The sequence below is a fragment of the Trachurus trachurus genome (assembly GCF_905171665.1).
Source record: "Trachurus trachurus genome assembly, chromosome: 12".
Lineage (NCBI taxonomy): Eukaryota > Metazoa > Chordata > Actinopteri > Carangiformes > Carangidae > Trachurus > Trachurus trachurus.
The window spans coordinates 1,342,501-1,368,432 of NC_139908.1; the positions used below are offsets into that span (position 1 = coordinate 1,342,501).

A 25,932-nucleotide genomic window follows, 5' to 3' on the forward strand; every position below is an offset into this window, starting at 1 on the left:
GAAAGTATTGAACTGTGTGTGTGTGTTTACGACTTTTTTTCGTAATGTTATGACTTATTTTCTCGTAGGAAATGTATGACTTTATTCTCGTAATGTTATCACTTTTTTCTCGTATAAAATGTATGACTTTATTCTCTTAAATTTACGACTTTATTCTCGTAAATGTATGACTTTTTTCTTGTAGGAAGTGTATGACTTTATTCACGTAAAGTTATGACTTTTTTCTCGCATGAAATGTACGACTTTATTCTCGTAAATTTACTACTTTATTCTCGTAAATTTACGACTTTCTTCTCGTAAATTTATGACTTTATTCTCGTAATGTTATGACTTTTTTCTCCTATAAAATGTATGACTTCGTTCTCGTAAATTTACGACTTTATTCTCGTAAATGTATGACTTTTTTCTTGTAGGAAGTGTATGACTTTATTCACATAAAGTTACGACTTTATTCTCGTAATGTTATGACTTTCTTCTCGTATGAAATGTACGACTTTATTCTCGTAATGTTATGACATTTTTCTCGTAGGAAATGTATGACTTTATTCTCGTAAATTTATGACTTTATTCTCGTAATGTTATGACTTTTTTCTCGCATGAAATGTACGACTTTATTCTCGTAAATTTATGACTTTATTCTCGTAAATGTATAACTTTATTCTCATAATGTTATGACTTTATTCTCGTATGAAATGTACAACTTTATTCTCGTAAATTTACGACTTTTTCTCGTAGGACATGTATGTCTTTCTTCTCGTAAATTTATGACTTTATTCTCGTAATGTTATGACTTTTTTCTCGTATGAAATGTACGACTTTATTCTTGTAATGTTATGACTTTTTTCTCGTAGGAAATGTACGACTTTATTCTCGAAAATGTACGACTATTCTCGTAAATTTACAACTTAAAAAGGAAAACAATCAACAATCTTCTTAAATTTACGTTCTCGTTACAAATTAGTGACGGAATAAAGAGAGTGAGAGTGAGTGATGAGTAACAGTGTGTAGTAGTTGATGTTATAAAGTGTCAGCGATGAGTTTAGTAACAGTTGATGAACATCGGTGAGTTCATCTGTGGATCTTCTCTTCCTCTGAATGAAAGTATTGAACTCATCTCTCCTTCTCTCACTCTCCGTTAATCCTCCTCTTCTTTCTCTAACTTTCCTTCACTCTGTCGTCACGCCAACAACAACATCCCTCCTCCTCCTCCTCCTCCTCCTCCTCCTCTTCATCTCTCCATTCTCCCTCCAGGAGCCTCAGACTACTGTTATCTATAATCCAATAGATGGGAACAAGGTACATCCTCCTCCTCCTCCTCCTCCTCCTCCTCCCCCTTTCGGTCCTCTTCTTTCTCCTTCTCTTTTCCTCTATCTCCTCTTCTTTTTCTTCTTCTTCTTTCTCCCCCTCCTCCTCCTCCCTTTTTTCTTCTTCTTCTTTCCCCTCCACCTTTCATCTTCCTCTTCTTTCTCTTCTTCTTCCCCCTCCTCCCCTTTTCGGTTCTCTTCTTTCTCCTCGTCTTCCTCCTTCTCTTTTCCTCTATCTCCTCTTCTTCTTCTTTCTCCTTATCCTTTACTCTTCTTCCTCCTCCTTTCCTCTTCCTTCTCTTCTTCCTCCTCCTCCTCTTTCTCTTCCTCCTCATCCTCTTTCTCCCCCTTTTGGTCATCCTCTTTCTCCTCTTCTTTTCTTCTTCTTCTTTCGCTTCTTCTTCCTCCTCCTCCTCCCCTTTTTGGTCCTCTTCTTCCTCCTTTTCTTTTCCTCTATCTCCTCTTTTTCTTCTTTCTCCTCCTCCTTTCCTCTTCTTTCTCCTCCTCTTCCTCCTTCTCTTTTCCTCTTCCTCCTCCTCCTCCTCTTCTTTCTCTTCTTCTTCCTCCTCCTCCTCTATCTCCTCTTATTTTTCTTCTTTCTCCTCCTTTCCTCTTCCTCCTCATCTTCCTCCTCCTCCTATTCTCTCCATCTCTTCTTTCTACTCATCTATCATCCTCACTCTGTTCCTCTATACAGGAAGTGTGTGTCTCAGTGTGTTTCTCAGTGTGTGTGTGTGTGTGTGTGTGCATCTCTATGGTGTGTCTACCTGCATGTGTGAAGTGGGCGGAGCTTGTCCACCTGTCAGGTTGTTGCCATGGAGCTCAGTGATGTCATCAGTGGCTCAGCATCGTCGTCTGCTCTTCATGGCAAAGTTGTTGTGTTAATATTTACAGAGTTGTGTTGTTGAAGAGCTGATGCAGTTGTGTACGTGTGTGTGTGTGTGTGTGTGTGTGTGTGTGTGTGTAGCAGTGTTTGTGTGTTTAAGTGACGTTTTCTTTTCTGTGCACTTTGCAGGAATCGTCTGACAGCAGCAACACAACCATCGAGGACGAGGATGTGAAAGGTAGGACACACACACAGACACACACACACACACACACACACACTCGTTCCGTCCTCATGTCAAAGTGGCTGTGGGAGTGAATGAGTGAATACGACTCTGAGCTGTAAAGAGCAGCTCCATACAAGTGTGTTTATAATATTTACAATATTATCATCACACACAGTTTAATGCAAAAGTTTGCTGATCACATTAAAGGGATACGCCAACTTTTTTTTTTCGTGTCTTGCCTCACTCCCGAGTCCATGACCAGCAGATAGACACCATCCTTTCAACTGTGCGTGCAGTAACAAGGGAGATAGAGCCGTATCGCCGTAATTAGCTTAGCTCAAACGCTGGAAGTGTATAGGTAGTGTTAGCCTGCCTCCACCTAAAGTCGCTAATTAGCTTAGCTCAAACACTGGAAGTGTATTGGGTAGTGTTAGCCTGCCTCCACCTAAAGTCGCTAATTAGCTTAGCTCAAACACTGGAAGTGTATAGGTAGTGTTAGCCTGCCTCCACCTAAAGTTGCTAATTAGCTTAGCTCAAACACTGGAAGTGTATGGGTAGTGTTAGCCTGCCTCCACCTAAAGTCGCTAATTAGCTTAGCTCAAACGCTGGAAGTGTATAGGTAGTGTTAGCCTGCCTCCACCTAAAGTCATCAGAGAAACTCTTCAGCAACTCTAAAGGGAAACCGGCGGGCCGATCTTCGTCTCAGAGCTGACTAAACTCTCCGGTAAGGCATCTTGAGCGGTCAAATGCCGCTAACGGGACCAGATCGGTCAAAACGGAGCGTTCAAGCAAAGACGCTTTATTTTGGTTCAAGCTAGCTACATCGAGGGTAGGTTAGCTTCCTGTTTCAAAGTAAAAGCACAAATTCTGTCATCGTGGTTTTCTCTATGTAAAGGGCAACGGGTGTTTTATTTTGTGAAAGTAACCGGAAGTGCGTTGGTCACAACGGCTAGCTTGAGTAGCGCCGAATTCGTCCCAACAAAATTGTAAACAGCTGGTATTTAGACAAATTAACGACACACTGCTGATCTAAACGGCTACTTTCTCACCTAAACATGTTTGAAATGTGGATAAAGTGATATATTTACAGAGTTTAGAGCTAAAATGAAATCAGCTTCTGACTGCTGATTTCAGCTCGGGTAGGAGGCAGGCTAACACTACCTATACACTTCCAGTGTTTGAGCTAAGCTAATTAGCGACTTTAGGTGGAGGCAGGCTAACACTACCCATACACTTCCAGTGTTTGAGCTAAGCTAATTAGTGACTTTAGGTGGAGGCAGGCTAACACTACCCATACACTTCCAGTGTTTGAGCTAAGCTAATTAGCGACTTTAGGTGGAGGCAGGCTAACACTACCCATACACTTCCAGTGTTTGAGCTAAGCTAATTACGGCGATACGGCTCTATCTCCATGGTTACTGCACACACAGTCGAAAGGATGGTGTCTATCTGCTGGTCATGGACTCAGGGTGAGGGGGTAAACCTTTGTATGATGACACTGTGTAGAGCCTGGTGCATTAGGCTATATACAGGATATTACATCTGCAGACACATGAATGAAGAACAATATTTAGTAGAAACGTGTGTGTGTTGCTCTTTAACGGCTGCAGTCGCTGTTTGAATAATGTGGCGCTGAGCAGCTGTGGCTGAGTTTTACGTTGCTGTTAACGTTGAGCCTGAACGCACCGTGCAGCTGGTCAGTGGGTTTGTTTGTTTGTCAGCAGGATTAGACAAAAAGTCCTGAACAGATCTGATCCAAACTTGATGGATGCATGGGAGGGAGGGAGGGAGGGAGGGAGGGGCAGAGAGCAACATATTACATTTCTGTTAATCCACTGAAAGATGTAGATCCAGGAAATCTTTATGCCGGATTATTTTCATCAACAGTTTCCTCACTTTAGATCAGCGACTCTGTGCAGGACGATGCAGGACACGTCACAGGAAGAGGAGAGACAGCATGATGATGATAATAATGACGATAATAACAAAAATCGTAAATTTACAAGAATAAAGTCGTACATTTCCTACGAGAAAAAAGTCATAACATTACGAGAATAAAGGCGTAAATTTACAACTTTATTCTCGAAATTTGTGATTTTTTTATTTGTCAATGTGGCCCTAACACTCCGTCGTAAGAAATAGCCTATAGCGGTCAATTTCATAGTAATGTTATGTTTTAAGATTACACATGCTTTTCATGCTTATTTTTTGGGAAATAAAAGGCCAGAATTTTTCTCCACCAAGTCCTTGCAGTTGATGAATATTTCTGAGCTATTTCAACACAATCAATTGTTATTTCTTGGCTATATTTCTATAGCCAGGCTAGCGCCGCCTACTGGTTCCGGCAAATTTCATTTGCCTCAAACATGTAGTCAGGACACTAGCAATGCGTTTCGGTTTGCTCCGTCCGCCAGAGCGGACGGACCAATCAGCGAACAGACGGGTAAGTGAAGGCGATGACGTTGAACTCAAGCGCTCAAGATTAACCTATGAGCTTAACCGGTGTATAGCACACGTGACCACCAAGCAGCAGCGATTAGTTGAAGCAAATGTAAGCAACCGCCTCCCGGAAGCAAACGAATCCCTATGGCTCGTGTTCAGACCGCTATATGAAATGTAATGAAGTAAGCGGCTGATGCATCAGGCTAATATTTCTACACATTACTATGAAATTGAACACTATTTTTTATTTATTTAGACATGCCACAATAGATGAACAAAGACAAACCTCCACATACATACAAAAATTGAACACTATTTCTTGGCTATTTCTTGACATTATCACATAATAAAGGACCAGTAAATTAAATTAAAGAGTTACCAAAAGTTCCTGTTCAGGAAGGATAAGGCGGGGGTCACATACATTCAAATGTAATTTAAGTGGATATTCACACAAGAAATGAGCTCAGAATTTAAATGCTGTCTCAGTGGAACAAGAGAAAGAAACATTTACAACTTTTTTAAACACTTGTAAAACTATAAATCAGAGAGGAGAAAACAGGTGGAAGCAGAGTTTTACTCCAGATGAATAGATGAACAGAGCCATGAATGGAAGCAACAGAAACAGAGGGAGGAGGGAGAGAGAGGGAGGGGGATAGAGAGAGAGGGAGAGAGGGTTAGAGCGAGTTAAGCCTTCCTCCTGTCGGTGTCGGGAGGAGGAGGAGGAGGAGGCGCCGGGAGAAGGACACGGTAAATAAATCTGATCCAAAGCGCCGGGACAAGAATAGAGCTGTGAGCTCAGTGCTGCAAACCAGTCGCATGCAAACCACCGTTATGATGAGGAGCAGGAGGAGGAGGATGAGGAGGATGATGATGATGATGATGATGGATGATGGATGGATGGAGGTGGAAAAGTAGAAGCAGAGTAGAAGCGTTTTATCATGTGACACGGAGCGAGAGTGCTGAGCGAGTGGAGGAGCAGGAGGTGCAGGAGGAGGAGGAGGCGCAGGAGATTTCACTCTGAGCCTGAAGACATGATACAGACATGAGTAACAATGAGTAACAAGCTCCTAGGTGAGTGTGTGTGTGTGTGTGTGTGTGTGTGTGTGTGTGTGTGTGTGTGTGTGTGTGTGTGTGTGTGTGTGTGTGTGTGTGTGTGTGTGTGTGTGTGTGTGTGTGTGTGTGTATGAGAGAGAGAGTTTGTTTAATTGTTAAGTGTCTGCCGGGACCTGAGCTTCACTCACACTCAGTGTTTGTTGTTTCACCGCTGCAGCTCGCAAACAGGAAATCATCAAGATCACAGAGCAGCTGATCGAAGCTGTCAACAATGGAGACTTTGAGGCCTACGCGTGAGTCCAACACACACACACACACACACACACACACACACACACACACACACACACACACACACACACACACACACACACACACACACACACACACACACACACACACACACACACACACACACACACACACACACACACACATCCTTATAAATCTATGTTTGTGAGGACATGTCATTGACATAATGTATTCCCTAGCCCCTTACCCTAACCTTAACCATCCAAAACAAATGCCTAAACTTAACCATTACTCTAAACCTAATTTAAACCTAATTATAACCTAAACTTAACCATTACTCTAAACCTAATTTAAACCTAATTATAACGTCTTAACCCTCAAACAGCCCTTTGAAAAAGTGAGGACCGGCCAAAATGTCCTCACTTCCCAAAAATGTTAAACTGTTGATTAAAAACTCATTCTGGTCCTCACAACGTAGCGTGTACAAGAACACACACACACACACACACACACACACTCTTTATTCTTATTTTATGGAGCTATTATTGTTGCAATATTATTTGCAAATGCGTATCTCAATCTGTGTGTGCGTATTCAGATCTGTGTGTGTGTAATATGATCTGTGTGTGTGTATTCAGATCTGTGTGTGCGTATTCAGATCTGTGTGTGTGTATTCAGACCTGTGTGTGTGTAAAAAAAAATCTGTGTCCGTATTCAGATTTGCAAGTGAAGACAAATCTGCAAGTGCATGCAAAGATCTGTGAATGTGAACACAGATCTGTAAGTGTACATAGATCTGTAAATGTGTAAACCGATCTGTAAATGCGTACTTAGATCTGTAAATGTCTGTCATCACTTACAACTCAGGCAGGAGCTCTCAATTGGCTGTGTTTTTACACGTGACTTTTGCAACACTTCTGCCGCGGCAGATCTGTGATCTGAAAATGTGTAGAAATGAGATTTGTCTGTGACCTCAGTGTTCCTTTGCCCTGAGCTCAGGCTCACAGGCTCACGCTGCCTGGGGTCCGTGTACGAAGTATAATCCAATTACGTTGTTCACTTTGTACCATGAGAAATGTCGTTTTTACTGGGGTAAATGGTAATCGTTTAGGAGGCGATTTGTTGTGAATTAAGTATTTAATTCGTTTCGGAGTTTTTCTTCTTCTTTCTTTTAAATTGTCCGTTGCTGTAGCCATCAAAACGCGGAGCTTTTACTTTGAAGGCTGGTTCCGGCTCTCGACTTCCTTTTTCAATTTTCATTGTACAAATTGGAGAAAGGAACAAGCGGGCACTTCGGTGCGCTGAATTGCGTTGTACGTCTCACGTCAATCAAACAGGAAATACCGGTAAAAACGACATTTCTCATGGTACAAAGTGAACAACGTAATTGAATTATACTTCGTACACGGACCGGGTCGGTACTGCTACTGCAGCCAGGCAGCATGAGCCTGTGAGCCTGAGCTCAGGGCAAAGGAACACTGAGGTCACAGACAAATCTCATTTCTACACATTTTCAGATCACAGATCTGCCGCGGCAGAAGTGTTGCAAAAGTCACGTGTAAAAACACAGCCAATGGAGAGCTCCTGCCTGAGTTGTAAGTGATGACAGACATTTACAGATCTAAGTACGCATTTACAGATCGGTTTACACATTTACAGATCTATGTACACTTACAGATCTGTGTTCACATTCACAGATCTTTGCATGCACTTGCAGATTTGTCTTCACTTGCAAATCTGAATACAGACACAGATTTTTTTTACACACACACAGGTCTGAATACACACACACAGATCTGAATACGCACACACAGATCTGAATACACACACACAGATCATATTACACACACACAGATCTGAATACGCACACACAGATCTGAATACGCACACACAGATTGAGATACGCATTTGCAAATAATATTGCAACAATAATAGCTCCATATTATTTCCTCTTTCTTGTTGTAGTTAAAGGAACAACGTTGAGTTTTAGAAAGCAAAGTGTTTTTACACTACATTTCCCATGAGCCTCAGCGTGCACACGGTGAAATTCTTGGACCGGTGCAAGACGGAAGAAAGAAAGAGAAAACATTTGCCAAGAATGTTTGTTTTCATTCATCAAGAATGAAAGTCGGAGGTTGGAAGACGATCAGATACCGTCGTAGTTCTGATAATGAACGGCGATTCGTTGGCGTTATTCCCATGACCCGCCGGGCAGCGTCAGGGAAACCGAAACTAGGAAGCGCTGGGCGAGTCGACCACTAGATAATACAGTAATAACAAAATAACGATAAAGACAAAATTATAGATTTATCTAAAATGGACCGATTAACAAGTGGTAACGTAGATTCATCCACATTAATATGAGACTCTTTTAGAACCAAATAGAAACTCCTGGTTGTCCCTTTAAACCAACAGCAGCAGCAGCAGAACAACGACTGTGATGTTAAAAGCTCAGGAACCATTAATCTGATTGACATGCAAATGTGCTCTGTCTTTGTATTAAAAGATTAAAGTGTAATTACAGCCATTGTTTTATCCTCTGCCCCCCCCCCCCCCCCCGGCCCCCCCTCTACCCACCACCACTCAATTTAGAGTAATGCTGAGGCTGACCGGCCGGGGGAGGGAGGGGGAGAGGAGGTCATTATGAAAATAAAAAAAATCCTGGAGGTTCTCAGTTATGAAAACTTAAAGGGACATTCCTCTGTATGTTTAACCCATGGTTTCTAAAGCATTGTCAGACCCAGTCGAACCTTCTAGAGATCAATCTTCTCCAGTTGTAGTGACCTGAGCTCAGACAGTCAGATAGAAACACACTGCTGTCTATGGAGCCACCAGCCAACCTCCATCAAAAAGCCACTCATAGCCACAAATAATGCTCAGAACAGCACCAAACTACATCAACAGTACAAACAGCGTCCCATCCAATAATACCAGGCATCAAACACCTGCCTGGTTACTATTGAAAAAAACACAACTCAGCCACTCTCCTCCAAGTGTTCCAATCAATCCTGTTCCAAAACCTGGTAAACCTGACTATCGTTTGGTCCATGATCTCAGACCGATTGTTACGGCCAAAGGGGGTTCGGCCTTGTCTGTGTCTCTCTCCCTCATCTTGTTCCCTTCACAGCTCCACCCAGGCCTCAATCACCAGAACGAGGCTCACCTGGGCTGGCCAGTTAAATACCCTGCAGCTAGCACTGGAAGACTGGGGCAGTATCCCGGACGAGCCCCCAATTGTTACGCCCCAGAACTTCGTTGGCCCAGAGGGGCATAACAATGGACCCAAACAATGACCCAAACACAACACAAAGGCACTAAATCAACTAAAAGGAGATTTAATATAAAACATAAAGATACAAACAAAATAGAACAAATAGCCAAGATGGGAGGCAGGCAAGCCCAGCAGTCCCCACGCACTGCCCCCGTCTTCCAGTGCCAGCTGCAGGGTATTTAACTGGCCAGCCCAGGTGAGCCTCGTTCTGGTGATTGAGGCCTGGGTGGAGCTGTGAAGGGAACAAGGAGAGGGAGAGAGGCACAGACAAGGCCGAACCCCCTTTGGCCGTAACACCGATAAACAAGGTGGTTGTTCCCACCAACTATGACACACCGAACCCATACACCATGCTGAATGCTATCTCACCAGAACAACACTTTTTCTCTTGCATTGACTTGGGAAATGCCTTTTTCTGTGTACCTTTGCACCCAGACTCACAGCAGATGTTTGCTTTTTCATATGAGGGTGCACAGTATACATACTCTAGCCTCCCTATGGGTTTTATTGACTCTCCCTCAATTTTCAATCATGTCTTGAAACAACAGCTGCAATCCTTGACCTTACCACAGGGCGTTACACTTCTTCAGTACGTGGATGATATCCTTTTGGCAGCTCCTGACTCAGATTCTATCAAATTTCCCATAAGTAGGATTAATAAAGAAGTCTAATCTTACTTTATTAAGACAAAAAAGGTCTGTGGGTCAGATATCTTAGATATAAGGAGAGAAAATAAACAACAACACATTTACAAATGAAATATCCACAAATATGCTAAAGTTATCAGGTGTTTTATATGCAGTATGTAAATAAACGTTGTTACTATTGTTTCTTATTAGATTTTAATTATGAGTTACTATGATTAAAATAATGAGATATGAAGTCAGAGTTTATTTTTTTCTGTTCAGACTTGAGCTTCCATAAATGTCACAGTGGCTGAAAGTGTTTTTTGGACATCTCCAAATTGGGGCGGAGCCAAACTGAGCAGCACAGTAAACTGTCTTTTTTCTGTGTTCCTCGTTTTACTATAAAACATTTGATTTATTTTTATTTTTATTTTTTTTACTGTATTTTTAACCACATGATGTTTGATTGTTTCCACAGGAAGATCTGTGACCCCGGTCTGACCTCGTTTGAGCCCGAGGGTCTAGGGAACCTGGTGGAGGGGATGGACTTCCACCGGTTCTACTTTGACAACCGTACGATCAGCGTTCACCGTCACACACTGATGTTTTATTATTAACTGAAGAGTCAATGGTGAATTTAAATACTTACTTTCTTTCTTTCTTTCTTTCTTTCTTTCTTTCTTTCTTTCTTTCTTTCTTTCTTTCTTTCTTTCTGTTCTTTCTGTCTGTCTGTCTTTCTTTCTTTCTTTCTTTCTTTCTTTCTGTTCTTTCTGTCTGTCTTTCTTTCTTTCTTTCTTTCTTTCTTTCTTTCTTTCTTTCTGTCTGTCTTTCTTTCTTTCTTTCCTTCTTTCTGTCTGTCTTTCTTTCTTTCTTTCTTTCTTTCTTTCTTTCTGTTCTTTCTGTCTGTCTTTCTTTCTTTCTTTCTGTCTGTCTGTCTTTCTTTCTTTCCTTCTTTCTGTCTGTCTTTCTGTCTTTCTTTCTTTCTTTCTTTCTTTCTGTTCTTTCTGTCTGTCTTTCTTTCTTTCTTTCTTTCTTTCTGTCTGTCTTTCTTTCTTTCCTTCTTTCTGTCTGTCTTTCTTTCTTTCTTTCTGTTCTTTCTGCCTTTCTTTCTTTCTGTCTTTCTTTCTTTCTTTCTTCTTTCTTTCTTTCTTTCTTTCTGTCTTTCCTTCTTTCTGTTCTTTCTGTCTTTCTTTCTTTCCTTCTTTCTGTTCTTTCTGTCTGTCTGTCTTTCTTTCTTTCTGTTCTTTCTGCCTTTCTTTCTTTCTGTCTTTCTTTCCGTCTTTCTTTCTTTGTCTTTCTTTCTGTTCTTCTTTCTTTCTTTCTTTCTTTCTTTCTTTCTTTCTTTCTTTCTTTCTTTCTTTCTTTCTTTCTTTCTCTTTCCTTCTTTCTGTTCTTTCTGTCTGTCTGTCTTTCTTTCTGTCTTTCTTTCTTCCTTCTTTCTGTTCTTTCTGTCTGTCTGTCTGTCTGTCTTTCTTTCTGTTCTTTCTGCCTTTCTTTCTTTCTTTCTGTCTTTCTTTCCGTCTTTCTTTCTTTGTCTTTCTTTCTGTTCTTCTTTCTTTCTTTCTTTCTTTCTCTTTCCTTCTTTCTGTTCTTTCTGTCTGTCTTTCTTTCTGTCTTTCTTTCTTTCTTTCTCTTTCCTTCTTTCTGTTCTTTCTGTCTGTCTTTCTTTCTGTCTTTCTTTCTTTCCTTCTTTCTGTTCTTTCTGTCTGTCTGTCTTTCTTTCTTTCTTTCTGTTCTTTCTGCCTTTCTTTCTTTCTTTCTTTCTTTCTTTCTGTCTTTCTTTCCGTCTTTCTTTCTTTGTCTTTCTTTTTGTTCTTTCTTTCTGTCTTTCTTTCTTTCTGTTCTTTCTGTCTTTCTGTCTTTCTTTCTGTCTGTCTTTCTTTCTTTATCTTTCTTTCTTTCTGTCTTTCTTTGTCTTTCTTTCTGTTCTTTCTGTCTTTCTTTCTTTCTGTCTTTCTTTCTGTCTGTCTTTCTTTTTTTCTTTGTCTTTCTTTCTTTCTTTCTCTCTCTCTCCAGTCCTCTCCAAGAACAGCAAACCCATCCACACCACCATCCTCAACCCTCATGTGCACATGATCGGCGACGACGCGGCGTGCATCGCCTACATCCGCCTGACGCAGTTCGTGGACGGTCAGGGTCGGCCTCGCTCCAGCCAATCAGAGGAGACCAGGGTGTGGCACCGCCGGGACAGTCGGTGGCAGAACGTCCACTTCCACTGCTCAGGAGCTCCGGCCGCCCCGCTGCAGGGATGAGGTGACATATGGTATACATGTTGAATTTAGTGTTTATTAGCAGCAAACGCCCATAGATATATATATGTAGATGCCGCATTCGGGCTTGTCAGGAATGTCTGACAGCGGCCATCTTGAGGAGTAGTTCCTCCTGAGCAGCAGTCAACAGTCAGAGGGTTTGACAGCTGTGAATCTGGCCAAATGCCAAACTTTTGTGCCGCGTACGGATGTTCCCATGAAAGAAACGCCAAAACGAAGAGACATGGAAGAACTTAAACTTTTGTGCCGCGTACAGATGTTCCCATGAAAGAAACGCCAAAACGAAGAGACATGGAATAACTTTTCTCCAGTAATAAGTTGTTTTATAACTGTTATGAACTTGTTGAATTTGATGTAGGTAAGTTAACTGACATAAATTAAACTAACGTAACGTATCATAGGGTGGGATATGTGTTACATTTAGTGCATACAGTATACCGCTAGTTCATATATTAATAGTTTGTTATTTTGTTGCCTGTATGTGTAGGCTATTAGGCTTATCAGCTGTTTCCCCCGGCTGTGAGTTTGTGGTTGCCATGGTGATGAGGCCGGCAAGTGAGTGTAAACCACTGTAGGCTACCTATATAATTGTGCTAGGCCATATTAAATCAGTTTTATGGCACTGACATGAACCCTAACTGCTAATGTGAGTTATGTAGCTGAGTTGTAGTATTTCTATTAAAACAAAGGGCTTCAGTCATAGACCTCTGCCTCTGTAGATACAGGAAGTCAAAGTTAGACACCTCCTGCTCAAGATGGCGGCGGCGGCGACAATCCGTTCCAATGGGCAGCAGCGTCAGAGGCGGCATCTACGTATATCTATGGCAAACGCCCTTTAAAGCCCCAGTGTGTAACTTATTTGGCTTTTTATGATAAAAAATCAAACATGTCTTTCTGTATTTCACTGAAGGTGAATCACAGCTGCTACAAAGTAAAGCTTTCTGGTTCCTTAGAATGAGTTGTTACAAGTCGTTACAAATACATAAGTGGGCGACGCACCGAACCGAGGCGGCCATGTTGCATCGTGACCGTAGGTAACCACGGAAACTCAGCGGAGTTGTGGGCTCGGCCTGTTAAAATTGTCACCACTGTGTAGTGTGAGGAAGGACGGAGGCACTGGTGTTGCATTCAGGTGCAGTCAGGCAGACGGCCGTCGGCAAACCAACCGGATGTCATTTTACTCTTACCGGAAGAGCAAAACGCTTACGCTTACGTTTTTGACGTTCGGAAAAAGGTGTATACATTAAATAAAACAAATGGAACTTACAAAATACACACATTTAAACCAAGACATTTTACGCATGTAAATATACTGTCACTATGTTCATGAAAACATGACATCATCACTTTTGATGCTTCTTTCTGAATCAGTTTGAGTTTTGTCCTCTCTGAGCCACTGTAGAAACTCAACAGCACCAATAATAAAACCAGTTTCTGTGTTTTCCCTCCAGATCTGTGCGACTGCGAGGAGGCAGAGCCGAGCAGAGGCCATTTCTACGACCTCGACCGCCGACCGTAACACCGACCAACCGACCGACACCATGACTTCCTGACTCCGCCTCCACCGTCTCCACGGTGACGCCGGGGTCGATCAGCTCCAGAAAGAAACTCTTTAAACCTGCGTCTTGTCTCGAGTCTGACACTGCAGCTAACCTGGACTAAACCTGGGCTAAACCCGGACTAAACCTGGACTAAACCTGGACTAAACCTGGACTAAACCTGGACTTCATCTGGGCTAAACCCGGACTAAACCCGGACTAAACCTGGACTAAACCTGGACTAAACCTGGACTAAACCTGGACTAAACCTGGGCTAAACCCGGACTAAACCTGGACTAAACCTGGACTAAACCTGGACTAAACCTGGACTTCATCTGGGCTAAACCTGGGCTAAACTGGACTAAACCTGGACTAAACCTGGGCTAAACCTGGACTTCATCTGGATTTATCCTGGATTAAACCTGGACTTCGACTGGACTTCACCTGGACTTCACTTGGACTAAACCTGGACTTCACCTGGGCTAAACCTGGACTTCATCTGGACTAAACCTGGACTTCATCTGGACTTCACCTGGACTAAACCTGGACTTCATCTGGGCTAAACCTGGACTTCATCTGGACTAAACCTGGACTTCATCTGGGCTAAACCTGGACTTCATCTGGACTAAACCTAGACTTCATCTGGGCTAAACCTGGACTTCATCTGGACTTCATCTGGGCTAAACCTGGACTTCGTCTGGACTTCACCTGGGCTAAACCTGGACTTCACCTGGGCTAAACCTGGACTTCACCTGGACTTCATCTGGACTAAACCTGGGCTAAACCTGGACTTCATCTGGACTTCACCTGGGCTAAACCTGGGCTAAACCTGGACTTCATCTGGGCTAAACCTGGACTTCATCTGGACTTCACCTGGACTAAACCTGGACTTCACCTGGACTAAACCTGGGCTAAACCTGGACTTCATCTGGACTTCATCTGGGCTAAACCTGGACTTCATCTGGACTTCACTTGGGCTAAACCTGGACTTCATCTGAGCTAAACCTAGACTTTATCTGGACTTCATCTGAAATAAACCTGGACTTCATCTGGACTAAACCTGGACTTCATCTGGACTTCATCTGGACTAAACCTGGACTTCATCTGGGCTAAACCTGGACTTCATCTGGACTAAACCTGGACTTCACCTGGGCTAAACCTGGACTTCATCTGGGCTAAACCTGGACTTCATCTGAACTAAACCTAGACTTCATCTGGACTTCACCTGGGCTAAACCTAGACTTCATCTGGACTTCACCTGGGCTAAACCTGGACTTCACCTGGATTAAACCTGAAATAAACCTGGGCTAAACCTGGACTTCACCTGGACTAAACCTGGGCTAAACCTGGACTCCTCCTACATACAGTTAATTGTTACTTCTCGTATTATTCTGGCTGCAGTCTATCGTTGTGCTCTTTCGACTGTACAGTAAATTTATTATTATTAATATTATTATTAGTATATTTCCTCCTCCTCCTTCTTCTTTTTTATGATGAGCATGACTCCTTCCTGTTTCCCTCGTAGCAGTGGCTGTTTTTCTGCACGACTGAGGCTGAACCTGAACCACCTGAGACCAGTGGGTGGATTTAATATTTAACTCTCTGTTTTTTTTGTTTTGTTATTCAATGGAGTTTTTATTATCCCCCCTTCCTCTCTTTCCCGCCGCTCTGTGAGACAGTGAAAGCAGCATGCTGAAGATGTTCCTGTCGTTTCTTAATCGATCCTCTGTGTTCTGAACGTTGCGACTTAAAAAACGCTGAAATGGTTGAAAACTTCTCGTATCCGACGCTGTTCATGTAAAACTTCCAGTTTCATCGTGGTGACTTAACTTAACACTTCTGCTGTAGACGGTATTTATCTGCATGACATTCCCAGGTAGTAGATTGGTGAGTTGAGGTGTTATCGTGCATTTAGTTGATTTTATTTTTCATTTTTCATTTTCTTCTCTTTCTGGACTGAGCTGCTGGTGAGCTGTAAATCTGCTGCCTCTGTTTTCTGGGCTTCGTTAAGTGCATAAATTATTGTTATCATTTTTTTTTTCTTGAGCGTAGTGAAAGAGGAAGTCGCCTTTTTTAGAGAAACAGCTGGTTCCAAACGTCTCTTTACAGTTATCAGATGAAACCTGAGATTGGACGTCACAGAGCTCACGTCAGGCTGGATCATTAATCAATTATTATTAATAATATTATTATTATTATTGTCAGTGATTAAATTAAAACATTTAACGAGACATTGGCAGCAAAGTGTTTGGAAACTGTTTTTTTTTTTTTTTTTTTTTTCTGAATTTTTCCCTGAGTCCTGAAAATCATGTATCTGCAAAAAGATTTTATATTTTACACTTTAATTTGAAATGTCATTATTCATATAGGCTACTGTATATCTAGATTAAAATAGTGTATGTCATTTTAATATGTTTTAAACCAGTTAATACATATTTTTGTGGACAAATCATATCAATATCTTTAATTTTATCAGAAAATTTAAAAAAAAATCTATATTGCACATGCATGGTTTTCACTGGACATGTATATATATTTTATTTGTTTATTGGCCTAAAATGGTGAAAATAAATATATGAAGTCTTAAATATATAAATGAAAATCCACTTTCATGAAGCAGAATGTGAAATCTTTGCAGGTTTCTTCTCTGTGTAAACCCTTGGTGACCTCAGTAGTGTCGACCTGTAGGAGTTGAGCTGAACACAAGAGGGCGCCAACACAACACCACACAACACAATAACACAACACAACAGACAGACAGACTCGGTTTGTTTCACAGCTGCTCTCACTTTAGTTTGATTTTTACAGTGCTTTTCACAGATACAAATCATAAATACTTTACAATAAAGTGCAGAAATGTCAGAATAAAGCAACTCAAATAACACATAAATAGAAAAATATAAAAGCATATCAATGAAATAAGGCAACCAATCAGTTAATAGGTTGTTTCTTTAGTTTAAACTGTTGATGTAAAACGTCTTCACTCCTGATGTGACCTCGTTATTACAGAATTATTCATCTTTATTCTTTATTAGATGTTTTTTTTCCCCAGTTTTTATTATTAAAATTAAACCAGAGCTGCTGTAAAACACCGTCACAGCTGTTGGTGCCTGTGGTTCAGTCACATTAACAAACACCAGTGAGTGGATTATCATCACACACACACACACACACACACACACACACACACACACACACACACACACACACACACACACACACACACACACACACACACACACACACACACACTCACACACACTCACACACACACACACACACACACACACACACACACACACACACACACACACACACACACAGAGACACACACACACACACACACACACACACACTCACACACACACACACACTCACACACACACACACACACACACACACACTGTGCTGGTTGTTTTTAGCAGATTATTGTGTCACTGAAACTCGGACAGAGGGAACGAAGCCAAAACCAACACCTGACCTCCTCCTCCTCCTCCTCCTTCCTGTCCGGTACCAGTGTTCAGTACTTGAACAGGATTAACTGGTGTCCCCTTTGGCATCGAACCCACGATCAGGTAACAAGTTAGTGATGATGAAATCAAAGAGCCTGAGAGAAGGTGAGTGACAGGAGGAGAGGACGGACGACTCTGGGCTTCGTCTTTATTTATTTACTTTACTTACACTGGACGATGATGAAGATGATGATGAAGATTCCTCTTCCAAGTCTTATCAATATTGAAATGTGAGAATCAGATGTGATCAGTGTGTGAATCAATAAAATGACAATGCAGAGAGCATCTAACTCCTATTCTTATCACCATGCAGTGATTTGATTGGCTAAAGATCAATAAAGGAAATCAGTGGCTGTTGATCAGAGAGCTGAGTAAAGATACCGATTCACAGATATCTTATCAAAAACACTGTAAAACATTTATTTATTAGATGTTTGTATTAAAGCTCCTTCAAAATAAAGGTAGACACTTTTATTAAAGCTCCATAAAGGTAGATGTTTGTGTTAAAGCTCCTTCAAAATAAAGGTAGATGTTTGTGTTAAAGCTCCTTCAAAATAAAGGTAGATGTTTGTATTAAAGCTCCTTCAGAATAAAGGTAGATGTTTGTGTTAAAGCTCCTTCAAAATAAAGGTAGATGTTTGTGTCAAAGCTCCTTCAGAATAAAGGTAGATGTTTGTATTAAAGCTCCTTCAAAATAAAGGTAGATGTTTGTGTTAAAGCTCCTTCAAAATAAAGGTAGATGTTTGTGTTAAAGCTCCTTCAGAATAAAGGTAGATGTTTGTATTAGAGCTCCTTCAGTATAAAGGTAGATGTTTGTGTCAAAGCTCCTTCAGAATAAAGGTAGATGTTTGTATTAAAGCTCCTTCAAAATAAAGGTAGATGTTTGTGTTAAAGCTCCTTCAGAATAAAGGTAGACGTTTGTATTAAAGCTCCATACAGTAGGCCTATAAAGGTAGCCTAGATGTTTGTTGTGTGTGTTGTTCGTCTGTATGAGACAGTTATTAACTCGGTCTTTTATTCCATAATCAGTGTCCAGACAAAGGTTGGTGTTTACTGTCATGGATGAAGTACATCTGGCAACGAACCAGAACATTTATCTGTAGCTGCTGTAAAACTGGAGCAGAGTCCAGGATCAGTCCGACCTGAGGCCGAGGGAACTCACTATGTTATTCTGCTCTGAACTGTACCAGAACAGTTAGTTTGAGCTGAAGAGTTCTTGTACTTTACACTTGTCTTTCATTCATATCCCACTTTACACTTTAAACTATTGGGAAATATTGTAGGCCTATATTTATAAATCAATATATGCACAGCTGCTGCTCTTAACAGTTACCAGTTAGATTAACATGTTAATAACTGTGTTACAGCAGCTCTGGTGAAATAAATGTAACAACAGTTCATAAGCAGGAAAAGTCAGCTTAGACATTAAGATTCTGCTGACGTGTTTACCAATCTATTACTAAAATAATCCAGTAATATTAACAACATTGAGCATCATTTACATTTTCTATGCATCATGAACAAGGATGTAAATGTCAAACCACTCCAGTTGGTGGCAGTCACGTTCACCGAAAACCAATTACTAAGAATAAACTGTGTAACATAAATGTAAATGAACAAGTCAAAATGATAGCTAATGAGAATCTAACGTGTTTCTAAAAGCTTAAGGTGTGTAAACACACGATGTTTACTGGGTGTAAACATGACTGTTGTTTGTTTTGTTTAAGGACATTTTTCTTTCCACTTGTTTTGAATGTGTGTTTTTACAGTGTGACGTCTTCCACAGAGCTTCACACCGGTCAAACCAGAGACTAACCCGGTGTGTAAGAGGCCTCCTGAGGTGCATATGTTAATGTTTCCTCTGTCTCTCTCTGCCTTTTAGTATCACAAAGAGCTCATTAGCATCACTAGCAGATGTGTGCATAGACAACATTAACATAAAAACTAAACACCAGCAGGGTATGGAGATGTGGGAACAGACAGGAAGACTCAGTCAGAGCTGAGGGCTGAAGAAAAGCTGCTTCTCTGCAACAATGGAGCTAAATGAACCTGAACAAGTTAACACAAACAATTCCTGCAGGTAGATGATGATGACTGACACACTTCTGTCTGTGCAAACTCTGTCACTGTCTCTGATTCTTTATGGACACTAGTAGGCTACACTACACTGTGCTGCTGCAGGAAGTAGCTCTGCATTGTTGTCAGAATGAGGAGAAACAGAGCAAATGAAGAAATGAAGACGGACTGGTCGGTCGACTGCACGGTAACGAGTGACAACGTCTGAAGACTAAAAGAAGCAGACGGATCGAGGCCTCAGGTGATGAAGACCTGTTGGTGAAAAGGTGAAAGTAAAGAAACCTGCATATTGTCTTTACATATTGCAACATAAATCTTACATTACTGGAACTTAGTCATTGTTGAAACACCTGATCGGCTAGCCTATAGATATTTCATAGTAGGTGAAATTTCATGTTTTAGAAGTGTTGTATAATCATGTTGGTAACAGAACTTCCTTTCACCTTGTGATATGTGGTTCTACTCAGTTAATCCCTTGATGACAGCATTGTGAGATGTAGCAGACAGTCCACTCAGGACAGGTTAAAGGTTAAGAACCAGAGATGCTCCCACCACAGAGTGTCATGTGGAATTTATAAGGGATTGTTGTTGTGTCCTGGTGGTGAGGCTAGGCAGAACCACCCATGTGCCATATATTTTGTCTATTGGTATGTGTTTGGGAAGTGGGAACTATAAAAGATAGCATGCCGGACAACACACACTTTCTTTTAAATTCTTTATTGAATAAACAGAAATCATTTTTGCCACCACAGTAAATATATATGATAGGCTACATGAATTTACACTTTAAAATGTAATTTTCTCAGTCAGTTTAAAACACCAGTAGCCTGTTTTAACTGTGTCATCTGATCTAAATGTGAGAAAGGTGGTGAAACTAAGGTGCTAGGCTACCTTTAATGTTTAGCTCCTTTTTAAAACTGCTTTATTATTCATCAATTTCCAATTTAATAACAAACACAGAAGCACATAGAAATAAACAAATGCAACATACAGTGACACAAAAACTCTTCAACTGACAAAGTTAAAGGAATTAATCAAGAAGAATATATATTTTTATATATATATAGGCTACAACTTTTTAAACAGATCTTTCTCATATTATGAACATAATCTACACAACAGACAGCAATACAAACACCACACATTTACATGTAGGCTATGTTTACAGTATCAGGCTTCTATCTCAAAATAAAAATAAACATAAATAGATAAGAATAATTGGACATTTCTGTTGTTTTTATGGTTTTAACATTATTGAGCCCATTAAATGAACACATAAAGTGTAAAATGATCATTTAAAAATCTTGTTTAAGTGGTTTTTATTCATGTTAAACAGGTAATTTTAGCCCTTTAGCCCCTGTCATTTAGCCACTTTCACTGTTTACTTACGTGTACGCGCTGACGTCACCGCCGCCGTCGTGACGCAGATCAGCACCAGAGGTGATTAGACAGTGCCGCCGGAGGAGCGCGCGCCTCCCTCCCTCCTCCTCCCCCCGGCCGTTCAGTCTGACTGTGGCCGCTCAGCGACGCAGCAGGACGGGACTCCGCTCTCTCACAGTCCGCCTCTCGGTCACAGGGCTGCTGGAGGCAGCGGAGGGACATCCACCACCCGGGAAACAAGTCGAAAAGAAGAAAGAAAGGTAAAATTAAAAATTAAAACCGTTGATAAAGTTTTATTTCAGCGGAACATTCAGCGACATTTTAACGGCTTGTTCTCCAACGTTACAGTTTTTAAATAACCGTTGGCAGCTGTAAACGTTAACAGGAAACGTGTGTGTTAACGAGTAAAATATAAATTATAACCGTTAATACATAAAATATTACGTAAAGTTAAAATAAAAGTGATTAGAGTTAAAGTTTTAAGGAGGAACGAGGTGTACAGACTACAGAGACGTTTAGTCAGGGCCGGAGTGAACTGTGTGGGGGCCCAGGGCAGCTGTTGTTGTTGCCCCCCCCCCAACAAACATGGAGTCAGCTGATACTCTGCCGTTTAGATCGATATGTCAGCTGATTGACAGAAACATTACTGACATGTTACAGCTAAAATGTTAGAAACTATAAGGTAAATGTTTTGCAGATGTCAAAACTGTTCAATCTTTAATGAATTTAAATGGACATCTCTGTGTTTTTTTGACAGTTAATAGATAACATTTGTAGATTTAGTCAGAATATGTTAATTTTAGGCCTGGTATTAATCAAACAGGAATGTTTCACCATCTGCTAGCTGTTAATCAAGCCCTAGTTATGGTTAAAATGTTCAGTATCTATTTGGCTGCAGGTTTAGTAAATGAAAAAGGCTGAAAAATAACATCTTTAATTGTGTTATTTAGTCCAACCAACTGCTAAAACCCCCAAATGTTCTCTTTACAAACAGAGAAAAGCAAGAAAACCTCACTTTGTATTTTAAAGTAGATTCACAAGACCTTCTGATTCATTTTCTCGTCAATAAACAGCTCTTTCATATATTAGAAACTAGCTGTATGGTCGTAGTTATAGTGGTGGTTACATGTTCAGATTTTATGGCTTTAAGCGTGACCCCCTTCAAGACACGTTCCCCCCTCAGTGGTGGTTTAGCTATATATAGGATGTACAGTCCACACTGTGGTTTATTATCTGCTGAGAACTAAGATAAAGTTACAGCACTAAAGGCGTCCATGTTTTTTTTTTGAAAATCATCTTTAAAAAACAAGTTCAATATTTTTCCTCTTGTGAATCAGTGCAACTAACAGGTTTTATCATCATATTGTTGTCAGGAAATGTTTAATATATAAATTGCTGAGCCGCCACACCGCTGCACCATGAACACACACACTGTAGTTTATTTTCACTCAGTCCCTCATGCTCCGTCCTGCTGGCCCAGATTCACTCATTAAAGATATCACACAGCGACAGAGGTGAGGAGGTCAAACTGTATAATGATAATATAATTGTTATTGGGCTTTTTCTTTAGTTTTAGTTTTATTTAGGCTCTTTGCACCAAATAATCAAGAACAATTAGAAGAGGTTAAAAACCCTGTATGGGCTTTTATACGAAATACCTCCTGGAAAAATACGCACAGATTCAAAAACAGTTGAACAACAACAAAGAAAGCAAAACAAGAGCCTTATTATAACAAAAAGAGTCAAAATAAAATTATTTCCACCTGGATATGTGAATAAAAAAGAGAGGGAGAGCACCACCAAGCCCTGCTCCTACTGAAGGAGAGGAATGTAACAGTATAGTATAAGTGTGAAATGATTGTGTGAGCATGTATAGATTCAGTTTGATCTAACAATAACGTTACTAGGAAAGGAAACTAGTCTGGACTTGAATTTAGTTTACAGAAACAGAGATGAAGCAAGATTCAAGACGTTTATTTTGCCGTTTCGTGCACAGACAAGCTGCCTACGGTAGGATTTTTTGTGCAGAGTCAGACTGAGTTAAAGCAGAAATAAGGTGAATGTTTGTGTTAATCTAAGTCTTAAATAGTTGTATCTTCCGACAGCAATCACTTCTATAGAGTGTTTGGTCTGAAACACGGGTCTGTCAGTCACTCTGCTCTGCTCTGAGCCCAGGAGAAAACTTTCCTTGTATCCTACAACCTTTATCCAATGAGGAGAGAGAACGGCATAAAGGGGCAGTCCTCTCTGTGTGTGCAGCCAAGGGATGCGCCTGAATGTGGTGACGTAGGGATGAGGACCAATAGATCCATGACGAGGGCGGGGACTGCTAACTAACGAAGTTAGCCAAAACGACGGGATCGCTTACTTCTGCTTTAAAAAAGTTAAAAAATCAAAGTCAAAGGCAAAAAAGACAAAGAAAACATCAATAAATAACATAGATAAATGACTTTGCGGAATAAAACACCCATAAAGATGCCAAGATATATTATATACACAGAAATTTAAATATGTTTGTATGGTCCATTAAAACGAGCTGCATTGTTTCTGATTGGACAACATGTTATATTTGTGTTGAACAGGACCCAGAGGAGCAGGAGCAGGACCTGAGGAGGAGCAGCCCACCTCACCGGTTCATCCAGACTGAGCAGGAGCCTGGAGGCAGGAGGAGGAGGAGGAGGAAGGAGGAAGAGGAGGAGGAAGAAGAGGAGGAGGAGGAGGAGGAGGTGAAGGAGTCCTCGACTGGGAGGACGTTACTGCAGTGGGACAGGAGGAGGAAGAGGAGGAAGAGGACTAGCTGTGGCCGAGCAGCAGCAGCTATGCATCGTTTAAGGACTACAGTGGCTCGGCTTCGGCCTCTGACCTCGGGACAGAGGGGGGGGGCCCACAGCCAATCACAGCTCAGATGGGGGTTGGGGGGCGGCGGCTTCAGGACGTTTCAGCCGACGGCCGCCGTCACTAGGTGCTTTAACGCCTCGGTGACGGCCGAGCCTTTTCTCAACGGCACCAGCACCAACTATGTGGAGGAGATGTACTTCGCCTGGCTGGAGAATCCCAGGAATGTGCACAAGGTAGTACCTGTGTGTGTGTGTGTGTGTGTGTGTGTGTGTGTGTGTGTGTGTGTGTGTGTGTGTGTGTGTGTGTGTGTGTGTGTGTGTGTGTGTGTGTGTGTGTGTGTGTGTGTGTGTGTGTGTGTCAGTCAGTCATGGCTGCAGGATGTATGTGTTCCATGTCTAGAACATGTTTCTACCGGCACCACCACCACCGCCGCCGGCACCGCTGCATATAGAGAACAGGAAGTAACGGTCGCCATGGGACTTTAAAGGTGTACAGAAAAGAAAACTGAATTTGAGCCCACTCTGGATCATAAAATTAATGTGATAACTCATCTTTTAGACGTTGTAGGCCAAACTTTGTGCAAAATTCTATTTTTGAGTAAATCTGGGATGAAAATGTGTATTTTTTTCCGCATTGGATAACGCAGGTGCACAGATTATACGTCAGCCTGTACACGATTCACCAGCCACTGATATTGGATCCGTCATCCGTCAAACGTCTGAGACACGCACACACACACGGAGCTCGGTCTCGCCCCAAGCTTTGAATATCCCGCCCGCTCGATAACGACCAATCAAATTCATTTTCCTTAATCGGGTAAACTCGTGTTGCAGCTCGTGACAACTCGGCGCGACAAACAGGACAAACGGCCATTTCTGTACACCTTTAAAGCCCCTGTACAGACGTTTCATTTAGTGTAGATTTTGGCGGCCCCTGTGGACGAAAGCGGTGGAATGAAGACTGCATTTCCCACTTCTTCTTTTTTTTTAGCAGCGTAAACTATCTATTAGGGGTGGGAGAAAAAATCAATTCACCTAAATATCGCAATATCTTTTTTGACGATTTTTAAAGCAGAAGTAAGGTGAATGTTTGTGTTAATATAAGTCTTAAATAGTTGTATCTTCCCACAGCAATCACTTCTATAGAGTGTTTGGTCTGAAACACGGGTCTGTCAGTCACTCTGCTCTGCTGTAAGCCGAGGAGAAAACTTTCCTTGTATCCTACAACCTTTATCCAATGAGGAGAGAGAACGGCATAAAGGGGCAGTCCTCTCTGTGTGTGCAGCCAAGGGATGCGCTTGAATGTGGTGACGTAGGGACGAGGGCGGGGACTGCTAACTCCATCTGCTGACAGGAAGTTAGACAAAACCACCGGATCACTTACTTCTGCCTTAAAGCCCCTGTACAGACTTTTCATTTAGTGTAGATTTTGGCGGCCCCTGTGGACGAAAGCGGTGGTGTTTTGCCGGAATGAAGGCTGCATTTCCCGCTGTCATGAAGACGTTTGTCTGGCCGGCGCGTGCAGATTTGTTTTGGAAACGTCGGAAAGAAGACAGCGACTTGCTTTTTTTTTTTCTTTTTTTTTTTAGCAGCGTAATCTATCTGTTGGTATGGTTTCATCTAGGGCTGACCCAAAAAAATCGAAGCTTCGAAGCTTCGTTCGTTGCCATGATAATCGATCATGAAGTCCGTGATCGATTTGTTTTTTTTTCTTCCTTTTTTCCTTTTTGACACCGGTTCCCATCGGCAGTTGTTACATTAAAATGAGTAGACTACTTGGCATCCTGGAAACCTGCTTGCAGTGTTTGTTTGCCATTACTTTCATTATTTCAGCTACGATCGCGCCTCTTAAACAGGTAGAGCTCAGAGAGTTTTATCATCACCTCATCATCATCATCATCATCATCTATTCACTCACATTAGAAATAAAACTTTGACTCCCGTTCACTCACATGGAGACTTTTTCAGAGTTGAGGTCCCATGGCGACGCTACTTCCTGCTTTCGCTTCGGCTCTCTATGGCAAACATTCTTCAGTGTCATCCCATAATTAACATGATGTGTAGGCAGCCGCCCCCCCCTCCTCCTCCCTCCACACTGTTCTACCTGATGAGGTCAAAACAAACCCAAAACGTAGTGGGGTAAAGGTTACACAAATACACACAGTCAGTACTCTGTGTGTGTGTGCGTGTCCATGTTCTCAAACTGAAAACAGTCACGTCAGTTCACTGTCTGCCAAATGAAAAAAAGAAAAAGGATATGAATGAACCAAAACCTGAGCTGGAAGATTAAAAAAAAAGAAAAAGAAGTAGAGCTGCAAC

General features: G+C 41.4%; 2 protein-coding genes across 16 annotated transcripts in view; both read left to right on the forward strand.

The window, feature by feature from the left end:
• Nucleotides 1-12,252, forward strand: part of camk2b2 (calcium/calmodulin-dependent protein kinase (CaM kinase) II beta 2) — a gene marked incomplete at both ends in the record, with an annotated part of 59,485 nt that extends 47,233 nt beyond the window's left edge. For 10 of the 15 annotated variants that reach the window (XM_083983652.1, XM_083983656.1, XM_083983648.1 and 7 more), the window contains 5 exons: nucleotides 1,252-1,296; nucleotides 2,320-2,368; nucleotides 6,069-6,144; nucleotides 10,479-10,573; nucleotides 12,017-12,252. In XM_083983652.1, coding sequence (XP_083839778.1) covers nucleotides 1,252-1,296; nucleotides 2,320-2,368; nucleotides 6,069-6,144; nucleotides 10,479-10,573; nucleotides 12,017-12,252 — 501 coding nt within the window. Of the gene's footprint in view, nucleotides 1-1,251; nucleotides 1,297-2,290; nucleotides 2,369-6,068; nucleotides 6,145-10,478; nucleotides 10,574-12,016 lie in introns of all 15 variants that reach the window. The other 5 variants (XM_083983658.1, XM_083983659.1, XM_083983650.1 and 2 more) reach the window with 2 other exon arrangements.
• An 8,627-nt stretch (nucleotides 12,253-20,879) lies between these two features.
• ogdhb (oxoglutarate dehydrogenase b) overlaps nucleotides 20,880-25,932 on the forward strand; it is a 31,445-nt gene continuing 26,392 nt past the window's right edge. The window contains exons 1-2 of the mRNA XM_083983611.1: nucleotides 20,880-21,036; nucleotides 23,359-23,847. Coding sequence (XP_083839737.1) covers nucleotides 23,596-23,847 — 252 coding nt within the window. The 5' untranslated portion in view covers nucleotides 20,880-21,036; nucleotides 23,359-23,595. The remainder of the gene's footprint in view (nucleotides 21,037-23,358; nucleotides 23,848-25,932) is intronic.